The sequence below is a fragment of the Oncorhynchus mykiss genome, chromosome 1 (genome assembly GCF_013265735.2).
Source record: "Oncorhynchus mykiss isolate Arlee chromosome 1, USDA_OmykA_1.1, whole genome shotgun sequence".
Classification (NCBI taxonomy): Eukaryota; Metazoa; Chordata; class Actinopteri; order Salmoniformes; family Salmonidae; genus Oncorhynchus; species Oncorhynchus mykiss.
Window position 1 is genome coordinate 48,952,047 of NC_048565.1, and position 14,483 is coordinate 48,966,529.

The 14,483-nt window shown below is 43.3% G+C and overlaps 1 protein-coding gene across 1 annotated transcript in view; it reads right to left on the reverse strand.

Moving 5' to 3' along the window:
* Positions 1–6,015, reverse strand: part of LOC110524359 (F-actin-capping protein subunit alpha-2) — a 56,460-nt gene extending 50,445 nt beyond the window's left edge. Inside the window, exon 1 of the mRNA XM_036979340.1 lies at positions 5,872–6,015. Coding sequence (XP_036835235.1) covers positions 5,872–5,979 — 108 coding nt within the window. The 5' untranslated portion in view covers positions 5,980–6,015. The remainder of the gene's footprint in view (positions 1–5,871) is intronic.
* Positions 6,016–14,483: the final 8,468 nt, after the last annotated feature.

Below are 14,483 nucleotides of genomic sequence, written 5' to 3' on the forward strand. Positions count from 1 at the left end.
TTCTGGTGTCCTTTGACAGCTCTTTGGAGTGTCAAGTTTGGAGTTTGGAGTGTGACTGTGAGGTTGTGGACAGGTGTCTTTTATCCTGATAACAAGTTCAAACAGGTGCCATTAATACAGGTAACGAGTGGAGGCTCTTAAAGAAGAAGTTACAGGTCTGTGAGAGCCAGAAATCTTGCTTGTTTGTAGGTGACCAAATACTTATTTTCCACCATAATTTGCAAATAAATTCATTATAAATCCGACAATGTGATTTTCTGGATTTTTTTTCTCATTTTGTCTGTCATAGTTGAAGTGTACCTATGATGAAAATTACAGGCCTCATCTTTTTAAGGCACATGAAAGTTCACATGTTCCAGAAGGCATTTCTGACAAAAAAAAAACACATTGAATTTAAAAAATCTAATGTTTATGTTCAAATGCCTCTCCTGTGAAATAGTGACGTGCGACATATGCCTAGTTTCTTGAAACGAGTCACATATTAGTGTGTAGACCAAACAGTTCGGACCCTACAGACGAAAAAAAAACATCACATGGCCTTGCTCCTACCCCTTTTTACAATTTGGTCCTGCCGTACATTCCTACACGTAGGCTACGGTCACAAGATGCAAGCCTCATTGTCCCTAGAATTTCTAAACAAACAGGCGGAGGCAGGGCTTTCTCCTATAGAGCTCCATTTTTATGGAACTGTCTGCCGATCCATGTGAGAGACGCAGACTCGGTCTCAACCTTTAAGTCTTTACTGAAGACTCACCTCTTCAGAAGGTCCTATGATTGAGAGTAGTCTGGCCCAGGGATGTGAAGGTGAACGGAAAGGCACTGAAGTGATGAACCGTCCTTGCTGCCTCTGCCTGGCCGGTTCCCCTCTCTCCACTGGGATTCTCTGCCTCTAACCCTATTACGGGGGCTGAGTCACTGGCTTACTGGTGCTCTTCCATGCCACCCCTACGAGGGGTGTGCCACTAAACTGGGTTGAGTCACAGACATAATCTTCCTGTCTGGGTTGGCACGCCCCTCGGGTTCGTGCCGTGTGGGAGATGTCAGTGAGCTATACTCGGCCTCGTCTCAGGGTAATAAGTTGGTGGTTTGAAGATATTCCTCTAGTGGTGTGGGGGCTGTGCTTTGGCAAAGTGGGTGGGGTTATACCCTGCCTGGTTGGCCCTGTCCGGGGGTGTCGCCAGACGGGGCCACAGTGTCTCCCGACCCCTCCTGTCTTAGCCTCCAGTATTTATGCTGTAATAGTTTGTGTCGGGGGGCTAGGGTCAGTCTGTTATATCTGGAGAATTTCTCCTGTCTTATCCGGTGACCTGAGCCCTAGGACCATGCCTGATGACTCCTTGTTGTCCCCAGTCCACCTGGTCGTGCTGCTGCTCCAGTTTCAACTGTTCTGCCTGTGGAACCCTGACCTGTTCACCGAATGTGCTGTTTATGACTCACTCTCTACCGCACCTGCTGTTTCTAACTCTGAATGATCGTCTATGAAAAGCATCGGCTATGAAAAACATTTGAACATCTTGGCCATGTACTGTTATAATCTCCTCCCGGCACAGCCAGAAGAGGACTGGCCACCCCTCATAGCCTGGTTCCTCTAGGTTTCTTCCTAGGTTCCTGCCTTTCTAGGGAGTTTTTCCTAGCCACCGTGCTTCTACATCTGCATTGCTTTCTGTTTGGGGTTTTAGGCTGGGTTTCTGTCTAGCACTTTGTGACATCGGCTGATGTAAAAAGGGCTTAATAGATACACACATTTGATTGATTTGAGATGCGAAAGTGCAACATAAGTGGACTGCAGAGCATGTAAGCGGAGCAAGGAGCTGAGCGTGCCCAATTTGACTGGAACGCGGTGAGAGACTCCCAAAGGCTGGAGCGTCAACCTTCTCGCCCGCTCCAATTTCACTCCAGTAGCGCTCACTTCATGAGCTCAGGGCATGCCCGGCCCAGCATGCACTTGTAGTCTACTTGTGTGCCGCTATCGACACTTGCTTTAGCTATTGTCATGGAGTTTGCTAAATATTTTCATAAAGAAACTGATAAAACACACAGGTGCTAAATCAAGGTGACTTAGAGGGAGTGCAGTGATGTCGTGTCCACAACTAAATAATCATTGTGGAATCTGCAAAGACATATCCCGAAAGCATGATGGTGTACACACTACAAGCACATGCGAAAAGGGATGAGGTGGGTAGATAACTAAGTGTGTCATTTTAGCAAAGTATTTGCGAACAAAAAATCTGATCTCTTAAACATCGTTCATTTTGGTTTTCATGATGTATTTTATTTATTTTTTATTTTACCTTTATTTAACTAGGCAAGTCAGTTAAGAACAAATTCTTATTTACAATGACGGCCTAGGAACAGTGGGTTAACTGCCTGTTCAGGGGCAGAACGACAGATTTGTACCTTGTCAGCTCAGGGATTTGAACTTGCAACCTTCCGGTTACTAGTCCAACGCTCTAACCACTAGGCTACCCTGCCGCCCCAATGTATACAAATAGGCCATCATTAATTTGGGCCCAATAGGCCTGGAACATTCCCACATTCAAGGAGTTTTACGTTTTGATTGGGTTATTTTGCCTAAAAACACACACATATACATATACATATACATACATACATACATACATACATACATATCATTTTTTTATTATAGAAAAATAAACTCTGCCCAGCCTGGCAAGAATGGCCAAAAGGGTGTTTAGCCTCCCCAGTGGCTCTGCATGTGTGTGGAGCGTATTCTCCGCTGCTGACCTACTCTCCAGGCACCACTGCATGAACCTGAAGCCACAGAGTGGCTAAAAATTTAAAAAAGAATACAAAAAGGCACTAAGCCATTTTTTGTTGAATTTGTATTTATTTTAAAATAAGTCACAGCCTATATGCGCAAGTTATAGACTATAATGATTTAGTTCAACTAAATGTTTTTTAAATGCTGAGCGCTTTATGTCCCTACCAGCCTATTGTGTCACACACGCAAATGCTTCAATGTATTTCTTTGTAGGCTATAGCCTTGAAGGAATATAGCCTAAATAATTCATGTTTATTCCTTCTTCGGCTCCCTGTCTGGCTCATGACCTATTTAGAGTGTTTATATGCTGTTTAATATGACATGTAGCCTATTTGAAATATGCGCTTCTTACATTCACCTTTTCATGTTAATTCAAATAGTTTTATTCAAATTCACACGTTTTGATTTCAATACTATAAAACCTAAATGGTCGGTCCAGGTAGTCAAACAAAATAGGTGGGTGTTGGTTAAACTGTGATTTTAATGAATGGGGCGGATTTGGAGCAGCAGTTTTTTTCCTGTGAGCACAGAGCGATTTTTAGCGGAGCAGTAGGAAGCGCCACTCCATGAGCAGGATTTTCCAACTGCTCAACTCCGCTCAAATGCTCTGGTGGACTGCGATGAATCCAATGCAAAAAAACAACAGTTTAAATGTTTATGCAAATTTTTGGATTATGCTAATTTAATTGGTGTGGATATCGACCTTAAGGGGTTTAAGAAGTGAGAAATACATACAGAGAGAAGAGTCACAGCTTTCTGTAACTAGAACAGCAGTTAACTGCATGTTCTTCCACAATTACAATTGAGCAAGGGTCATATGCTTGTGATTCTCAGAATGCATCTCTCCCTCCTTGTGCACAATGGTCACACAGCAGCTGACAGTGAAACAGGAACAGACCGATACTTTCATAGCAGGAAAAAGGGGTTAACAGCTTAGCTTCCTTTGCTGTCCGACTGCCCCATACTGGGCTCAAACCAGTGATTCGCAACACGTGACCACTCTCCTTGACAATGTTCCAATCGGTAGCTTTTTGTATCACTCAATCGATTTGATGGCTCCATGGGCATCATTTCAAGCTAGCTGTGGAGTGAGCTTACAGCAATGTTATCAACTACGTTACATAGGACTCGACCTAACCTAGAGAGATCATGATGAGACTTCAAAATGGGGAAGGCCAATAAAAAATTAAGTGTTTTCTGTGTGGCTATTTGTCCAGCCAGTAACTATGGTGCGAATTAGAGAACTTGACAACATTCCTCCAGTAAAGTCTCCGATTACACAGACCACACGACTAACACCCAAACACCAGTTGTTCATAGTTTCAACGTAAGCCATGTTAAATGGCTGAGGCTTAAAACGGCCATTAAAAGTCAGGGTGGAGCAGACAGTGATACCGGAGTAGTCAAGTACGTGTGGGAGGGCAACACCAGACAGACAGCAGTGGGGCTGGGCTGTGGTATTTCGGAGGTTTGTAAATTGATCGCTATACTGGCTCTGTGAGGCTGCACTTTACTCCCCCTATCAAACCGTCAACAGCCAATCTGCTCTAGCCAATTCAATGAACAAGGCATGCATTGGCCTAGTATATTCAGTAGGCTACACCTGAAAGCCGTCTATGCCATTAGGCTACGCCATATTCTTGCCATCTCTGGGCTATGAAGGAGGAACCAATGCACCACTCTCTTAGGCTTTTCCATGGTACACTTTGGTCAAGTTCAGCCCTCACTTGAGTACATCGGCACAAACTGGCATTTCAAAAGTTGACATGTACGCAACTATGTATCTGGCTGTGTTAAGCTACTGACCTATTTGACCTAGATAGTTCGTATGTATTGATATGTAGGCTACATGTGCCTTAAAAAAATTTATGCAGCTCTGTCCTTGAGCTGTTCTTGTCTATTAATGTTCTGTATTATGTCATGTTTTGTGTGGACCCCAGGAAGAGTAGCTGCTGCGTTTGCAACAGCTAATGGGGATCCTAATAAAATACACAAAAAAAGCAGTTATGGTTCTGTACATTCAGCATCTCTCAAGTGGGGAGTAAACAGCTAGCTAGCAGTATTTCAAGCTTCTCAGTGGAGCAGTGGGGTTAAAGGTAACATTTGGAGTACAGTGGAATACCCCACCCCTGTATTGAGGTATGTTTCCCAACCTATATCTCGTGCCAGCTCCAAGGTGTCTTAATGTAACGCAGGAGATTAACATAGTATGTTGAGGGCGATGAAACAAAGGAAGCCCATTCGTTTTCAATGAAGGGAGCAAAGTGGGCATTGGGCAATGCAGCATGGGTGAGACCAAAGTTGGAATAAACCAAACTTTATTCAAATACTCTGCGACGTCTCGTCGTGATTGACCAATTGAAGCTCACTCTAGTGTAGTTTCCAGCCCCTAGGATTGAGTGTTGATACGTAGCACTACCTAGCCTGCTTACACCAACATGGGGGCGAAGCAAGCCTAGCTATCAGAACTTATGCGTTAATGGGATCTCTGCCATTACCATGATTGCGTTCCGACCCCCGTGCAGCTCAGTGTAAACAAGCGTAATGGTAGTGTCGCTATCTTCTGGCGATCATCATGCTAGACAGTTGGACCTATATTTAAATCAGAGATTCAACACTAATCATATCGGTCACACACAAACGGCAGTAAATAGCACATTATCAGCAATGATTGTGCAAAGAGCGTTGACAGGAGGTGTAGGTTGCTAGCTTAGCTAACGTTAGCTGCTCATTCGTGAGAAGTTCAAGACATGATCACAAAACGATAGAGACAAATGAAAGCACAACGTTTGTTACAATGTTTTCGATTAGGAGGGTGCGAGGTTAACTTTGATTAATGTGTTATATGCTGCACGGTTCCTATTTTAGAGCTAGGACCGTACAAGGAGTCTGCATTTGAGATTCGCAAAGGAGCGGAAGTTGGGCAAAGCTGCTGCCGAGCTAAAAATAACAGCTAGACTAACGTTAGCCGAGCAATAATCGCGGTTTGTTTATCCAGCTCTTATACACAGTAGCTTAAATCAAAGCATGCACATACAAACCCTAAAGATATCATATATCCTCCAATGTGGATAAAAACGACATCTTACCTTCGCCTCATCAGATAACTGCTCCTCATGATCCGCCATCTTTTCTTCCGGCACCAGCAGCTTGTCGGCAGCATCATACAGTTGATTTTGATTTGTGTGCACGTACATATGAAATATACCATCACTTCACCAATCAGGGACTAATTATTATCCATAAGCACGTCAGTCCTACTTCATGTGTTGAACATACAGTCCATGGTTTTGCAAGCATATGTTTGGTCATACGAAATAACATTGAAATAATATAGTTGTAAATTGTGTTTAATGTTATAAGTATAGCGTGCGTGTTAAAAGTACCCAGTTAGAATTAATTGCCAGTTGTATCTTGTTTCTGATTTTTGGGGGGTGAAATGTATTTACGCCATTTGACCACATTTGCAGTAATGTATCAATGCAACAGGGATATATGCATGTGGTATACAGTATGTCATTCAGTACCGTGGATGCGCTATTTATTTCCACTAGATGGTACTGTAATCCTGCATGGTGAACTACTGTGATTCATTACTGTGGTAAAATGTATAAACCCTGAATCGCCATCAGACATGCTTGATTACCAGTGAAGGTGAATACGACGAGTGCACACATTGGAAAGAAGTAAAATCCCAGATAGATAAACTATTACCCTACTCTGTGACAATACACGCTAAAATGTCTTATTAAGTGTTTTGACCAAATAGTGGTCCAGGCTTTATCAGCCTCCATCAGCCTACGCCAATGACGTACACTAGGTAAAGGTGGAAACAGAAATATTGGATTGCTTGAAATGAGAAAAAAGTAATTATCAAGGGATTATTTGAAGCGGAAGAAAAATATGCTACATTTGATTTACTGTATTAACTCCAAATATGACGTTGAGCTTTGTAGGCCTAGGGTCATCTTATCTTTCTCACTGGTTGGTTGTTTCCAGCAGATTATACTAGGCCAGGGATCTCTAGTTAATATAATACCTTTATGGCTGGGACACTTTTTTTGTTGTCTATGGACCAAGCGTGAACTCAATATGACCTCAGCATGACCTTAGCTCATGCTTTCCAAGCTGGTAGGAACCTGACCACAACCTGCAGAATCCCGATGTGCAGCACATATGAGTTGGGCTAGTTAACAAATAAGTCTCAAAGTGTAACTCTCATGAAGACCATATGTTTTAGGTTTAGTTGGGGTGGCATGGGGTACTAAAGACATGGACGTCAATTAAAGCAGCTCCCTGCACTTCTCTGATATGGAGAAGTTGGGTTAAATGTGGAAGCCACATTTCAGTTGAAGGAATTCAGTAGTATAACTGACTAGGTCTTTCCTGAGTTAAGCCTGACTCCTACATGTATTTTGACCATGACTCCATTCTGCTTCTCCCCGTCTCAAAAAACCAAAGAGTCAAGAGGGAAGTTCCGGTGGTCAGGTCTGACCAATCAGAATCCATGCTCCAAGACTGTTTTGATCACATGGACTGGAATAAGTTCTGGGGAACCTCTGGGTATAACATCAATGAATACGCAGTCACCGAATTCATAAAAACATGTGATTCCGATGGTGTCTTTCAAAACTTACCTGAATCAAAAACTGTGGATTGATGGCAGCCTAGTCGGGAAACTGAGAGATGCTGCTTATAAACATGCAAGGTGACGGGGACAATTGTATGGTTATACAGTACAAATACGACCTGTGCAGATCGATCAAGATGGCGATACACAAATATAAGGACAGTGTGGAGGAGCAATTCAAAAGGAATGCATACATGAGGAGGCTGCTCATTGACTCCAGCTCTGACTTTAATAACATAGTGCTTTCTAAGCTCACCACAAAGCATACAGCCCTGGGACTGAACTCCTCCCTATGCAACTGGGTCCGTAATAGTTTGCAAGCCCTACCACATCCGACGAGTGTCGGAGGCGGTGTAGTACGATTCAATCTTAGTCCTGAATTGACGCTTAGCCTGTTTGATGGTTCGTTGGAGGGCATAGCGGGATTTCTTAAGAGAGTCCCGCTCTTTGAAATCGGCAGCTCTACCCTTTAGCTCAGTGCGGATGTTGCTTGTAAACCATGGCTTCTGGTTGGGGTATGTACATACGGTCACTGTCTGGACGACGTCATCAATGCATTTATTGATGAAGTCAGTGACTGATGTGGTGTACTCCTCAGTGCCATGTGAAGAACCCCAGAACGTATTCCAGTCTGTGCTAGAAAAACTGTCCTGTAGCTTAGCATCTGCATCATCTGACCACTTCCGTTTTGAGCGAGTCACTGGTACTTCTTGCTTTAGTTTTTGCTTGTAAGCTGGAATCAGGAGGATAGAGTTATGGTCAGATTTGCCAAATGGGAGAGGGAGAGCTTTGTACGCATCTCTGTGTGTGAAGTTTATTTCCTTTGCACATTTAACATGCTGGTAGAAATGAGGTAAAACGGATTTAAGTTTCCCTGCAATAAAGTCCCCGGCCACTAGGAGCGCTGCCTCTGGATGAGCATTTTCTTGTTTGATATGGCCTTATACAGCTCGGTGAGTGCCGTGTTAGTGCCAGCATCGGTTTGTGGTGGTAAATAGACAGCTACGAAAAATATAGATGAAAACTATCTTGGTAAATAGTGTGGTCTACAGCTTATCATGAGATACTTTACCTCAGGTGAGCAAAACCTCAAGGCTTTCTTAAAGTTAGATTCTGGGCACCAGATGTAATTTACAAATAGACACAGACCACCACACCTTGTCTTACCCAGTGCTGCTGTTCTATCTTGCCGATGGACCGAAAACCCAGCCAGCTGTATGTTATCCATGTCGTTGGTAGAATAGTCTTGATCGGAGCTCATCCATTTTGTTATCCAATGATTACACGTTGGCTAATAGGACTGCATACACTTTTCTTTTCATCCTAACCAACCTGCCCTCCAAATACACCTCTGCTATTTTCAAACAAGATCTCAGTGATCATTGCCTGCATCCGTAATGGGTCTGCGGTCAAACGACCACCCGTAATCACTGTCAAACGCTCCCTAAAACAATTCAGCAGCAGGCCATTCTAATCGACCTGGCCCGGGTATCCTGGAAGGATATTGACCTCATCCTGTCAGTAGAGGATGCCTGGTTATTCTTTAAAAGTGCCTTCCTCACCATCTTAAATAAGCATGCCCATTTAAAAAAAATGTAGAACAAGGAACAGATATAGCCCTTGGTTCTCTCCAGACCTGACTGCCCTCGACCAGCACAAAAACATCCTGTGGCGTTCTGCATTAGCATCGAATAGCCCCCTGTGATATGCAACTTTTCAGGGAAGTTAGGAACCAATATACACAGGCAGTTAGGAAAGCTAAGGCTAGCTTTTTCAAGCAGAAATTTTCATCCTGTAGCACAAACTCAAAAGAGTTCTGGGACACTGTAAAGTCCATGGGGAATAAGAGCCCCTCCTCCCAGCTGCCCACTGCACTGAGGCTAGGAAACACTGTCACCACTGATAAATCCACTATAATTGAGAATTTCAATAAGCATTTTTCTACGGCTGGCCATGCTTTCCACCTGGCTACCCTTACCCCGATCAACAGCCTTGCACCCCCCACAGCAACTCGCCCAAGCCTACCCCATTTCTCCTTCACCCAAATCCAGATAGCTGATGTTCTGAAAGAGCTGCAAAATCTCAACCCCTACAAATCAGCCGGATTAGACACTCTGGACCCTCTTTTTCTAAAATGATCTGCCAAAATTGTTTCAACCCCTATTTATTTGCCTGTTTCACCTCTCTTTTGTATCGTCTGAGATTCCCAAAGATCCCCCTCTTCAAAGGGGGAGACACTCTAGACCCAAACTGCAACAGACCTATATCTATCCTACCCTGCCTTTCTAAGGTCTTCGAAAGCCAAATTAACAAACAGATTACCGACCATTTCGAATCCCACCGTACCTTCTCCACTATGCAATCTGGTTTCAGAGCTGGTCATGGGTGCACCTCAGCCACGCTCAAGGTCCTAAACGATAACATGACCGCCATCGATAAGATACATTACTGTGCAGCTGTATTCATCAACTTGGCAAAGGCTTTGGACTCTGTCAATCACCACATTCTTATCGGCAGACTCCACAGCCTTGGTTTCTCAAATGATTGCCTCACCTGGTTCACCAACTACTTCTCTGACAGAGTTCAGTGTGTCAAATCGGAGGGCCTGTTGTCCTGACCTCTGGCAGTCTCTATGGGGATGCCAAAGGGTTCAATTCTCGGGCCGACTCTCTTCTCTGTATACATCAATGATGTTGCTGTTGCTGCTGGTGATTCTCTGATCCACCTCTGGCCCTTCTTTGGACACTGTGTTAACTAACCTCCAGACAAGATTCAATGCCATACAACTCTCCTTCTGTTGCCTCGAACTGCTGTTAAATGCAAGTAAAACTAAATGCATGCTATTCAACCAATCGCTGCCCACATCTGCACGTCCAGCATCACTACTCTGGACGGTTCTGACTTAGAATATGTGGACAACTACAAATACCTAGGTGTCTGGTTTGACTGTAAACTGTCCTTCCAGACTCACATTAAGCAAAACAAATTAAATCTAGAATCAGCTTCCTATTTCGCAACAAAGCATCCTTCACTCATGCTGCCAAACATACCCTCGTAAAACTGACCATCCTACTGATCCTCGACTTTGGCGATGTCATTTACAAAATAGCCTCGAACACTCTACTCAACAAATTGGATGCAGTCTATCACAGTGCCATCTGTTTTGTCACCAAAGCCCCATATACTACCCACCACTGCGACCTGTATGCTCTTGTTGGTTGGCCCTCGCTTCATACTCGCCGCCAAAACACTGGCTCCAGGTCATCTACAAGTCTCTGCTGGGTAAAGCCCCGCCTTATCTCAGCTCACTGGTCACCATAGCAGTTCTCTGCTGCCAATGACTGGAACGAACTGCATAAATCACTGAAGCTGGAGACTCATATCTCCCTCACTAGCTTTAAGCACCAGCTGTCAGAGCAGCTCACAGATCACTGCACCTGTACATAGCCCATCTGTAAATAGCCCACCCAACTACCTCATCCCCATACTGTATTTATTTATTTATCTTGCTCCTTTGCACCCCAGTATCTCTACTTGCATATTCACCTTCTGCATATCTACCATTCCAGTGTTTAATTGGTATATTGTAATTACTTCGCCACCATGGCCTATTTATTGCCTTACCTCCCTTACCCTACTTCATTTGCACACACTGTATATAGACTGTTTCTACTGTATTACTGACTGTATGTTTGTTTATTCCATGTGTAACTCTGTGCTGTTGTATGTGTCAAACTGCTTTGCTTTATCTTGGCCAGGTCGCAGTTGTAAATGAGAACTTGTTCTCAACTAGCCTACCTGGTTAAATGAAGGTGAAAATAAATAAATAAATAAATGTTTCTCAGAATTTGTTTTTGTTTTTGTTGATCATGGATTTTAGAACACATGATGATCTCTTATGACGTAAAAGAGGATGCTGTGCTTCAGAATACCAACCAGAATTCTGAATTCCAGAGAATGGTTCAATTCTAAAATACGAGTGATTACTTTGCTACACTACGACAACCAGGACGCTACAGTCTAGTAGCATTATCATGGCAATGTGATGTAATAGTAATGTAATGTTTCCATCATATGAGTTAGGCTTTAAAATAACTGTATCCTTTATTAAACTTGTTTAGGCTACAGAACAAGTGATCAAATGAGATTTTAAAGTAAAATTGTCAAAGGATAGCTCCCTAGCAAATACAACAGTTTGCTCAAGTCAGACTTTGGTCTACATTTTACCCAAGATAAGTTATAGGAGTCTCTCTGGTGTCAATTCCTTCACTAGCCCAATGGCTACGCTACTCGATCGCACCTGAACGTCTGGCTTAAGGCTTTGTAATGCGAGGATGCCGTCAATTATTGTTGGGCTACAGTTGAGTGATTCATGTTCTCTTGGTACATTTCTTTCCAGTGAAAACGCAGACAACTAACAGGAGTGGAATATTAGCTAAAAAGACTGGTACCCGTGAGATGTGGTCGCCTGAGATACTATCAAACAAATTAAGAACTTTTTTCTCTTCACATGGGTATAGAATACAACGTTTTAGTACTAACACTAGAATGCATGTTCATGTCATGGTGTGTTGCGACAGCCTGCTGAATGCCCAATGTGAACTAGAGAATGTCATTTTTCCAAGTGGGGTCTCCTGCATTTTCCAGTGTCAATTTGGGGTTGTGTGCAGTAAAAGTTTGGGAAACCTTGGAATATGGATTTATCAGATGGTCTAAAACACACACACACACACACACACACACACACACACACACACACACACACACACACACACACACACACACACACACACACACACACACACACACACACACACACAGACACACACTCTCAAGAGGCTTTAGAATGAATACCATGCAAGGAGAACATTATTTCTGACTTGAGCTGTTTTTGTTAACATGTTTTGCCTAATGTAATGTTGTGTCGGTAGAAGCCTTTGAAGTGAATGTTGTCTTCTTCAGTACTGTGTTGTCTTCTACAGTACCGTGTTGTCTTCTACAGTACCATGTTGTCTTCTTCAGTACCGTGTTGTCTTCTACAGTACCGCGTTGTCTTCTTCAGTACCGTGTTGTCTTCTACAGTACCTTGTTGTCTTCTACAGTACCGTGTTGTCTTCTACAGTACCGCGTTGTCTTCTACAGTACCGCGTTGTCTTCTACAGTACCGCGTTGTCTTCTACAGTACCGCGTTGTCTTCTACAGTACCGTGTTGTCTTCTACAGTACGTTGTTGTCTTCTACAGTACCGTGTTGTCTTCTACAGTACCGTGTTGTCTTCTACAGTACGTTGTTGTCTTCTACAGTACCTTGTTGTCTTCAACAGTATCGTGTTGTCTTCTACAGTACCGTGTTGTCTTCTACCGTACCATGTTGTCTTCTACAGTACCGTGTTGTCTTCTACTGTACCGTGTTGTCTTCTACAGTACCTTGTTGTCTTCTACAGTACCGTGTTGTCTTCTACAGTACCTTGTTGTTTTCTACAGTACCGTGTTGTCTTCTATAGTACCTTGTTGTCGTCTACAGTACCATGTTGTCTTCTACAGTACCTTGTTGTCTTCTACAGTACCGTGTTGTTTTCTACAGTACCTTGCTGTCTTCTACAGTACCTTGTTGTCTTCTACAGTACTGTGTTGTCTTCTACAGTACCGCGTTGTCTTCTACAGTACCGCGTTGTCGTCTACAGTACCGTGTTGTCTTCTACAGTAGAGTGTTGTCTTCTACAGTACCTTGTTGTCTTCTACAGTACCGTGTTGTCTTCTACAGTACCGTGTTGTCTTCTACAGTACCTTGTTGTCTTCTACAGTACCGTGTTGTCTTCTACAGTACCTTGTTGTCTTCTACAGTACCGTGTTGTCTTCTACAGTACCTTGTTGTCTTCTACAGTACCGTGTTGTCTTCTACAGTACCTTGTTGTCTTCTACAGTACCTTGTTGTCTTCTACAGTACCGTGCTGTCTTCTACAGTACCGTGTTGTCTTCTACAGTACCGTGTTGTCTTCTACAGTACCTTGTTGTTTTCTACAGTACCGTGTTGTCTTCTATAGTACCTTGTTGTCTTCTACAGTACCGTGTTGTCTTCTACAGTACCTTGTTGTCTTCTACAGTACCGCGTTGTCTTCTTCAGTACCGTGTTGTCTTCTACAGTACCTTGTTGTCTTCTACAGTACCGTGTTGTCTTCTACAGTACCGCGTTGTCTTCTACAGTACCGCGTTGTCTTCTACAGTACCGCGTTGTCTTCTACAGTACCGTGTTGTCTTCTACAGTACCGTGTTGTCTTCTACAGTACGTTGTTGTCTTCTACAGTACCGTGTTGTCTTCTACAGTACCGTGTTGTCTTCTACAGTACGTTGTTGTCTTCTACAGTACCTTGTTGTCTTCAACAGTATCGTGTTGTCTTCTACAGTACCGTGTTGTCTTCTACCGTACCATGTTGTCTTCTACAGTACCGTGTTGTCTTCTACTGTACCGTGTTGTCTTCTACAGTACCTTGTTGTCTTCTACAGTACCGTGTTGTCTTCTACAGTACCTTGTTGTTTTCTACAGTACCGTGTTGTCTTCTATAGTACCTTGTTGTCGTCTACAGTACCATGTTGTCTTCTACAGTACCTTGTTGTCTTCTACAGTACCGTGTTGTTTTCTACAGTACCTTGCTGTCTTCTACAGTACCTTGTTGTCTTCTACAGTACTGTGTTGTCTTCTACAGTACCGCGTTGTCTTCTACAGTACCGCGTTGTCGTCTACAGTACCGTGTTGTCTTCTACAGTAGAGTGTTGTCTTCTACAGTACCTTGTTGTCTTCTACAGTACCGTGTTGTCTTCTACAGTACCGTGTTGTCTTCTACAGTACCTTGTTGTCTTCTACAGTACCGTGTTGTCTTCTACAGTACCTTGTTGTCTTCTACAGTACCGTGTTGTCTTCTACAGTACCTTGTTGTCTTCTACAGTACCGTGTTGTCTTCTACAGTACCTTGTTGTCTTCTACAGTACCTTGTTGTCTTCTACAGTACCGTGCTGTCTTCTACAGTACCGTGTTGTCTTCTACAGTACCGTGTTGTCTTCTACAGTACCTTGTT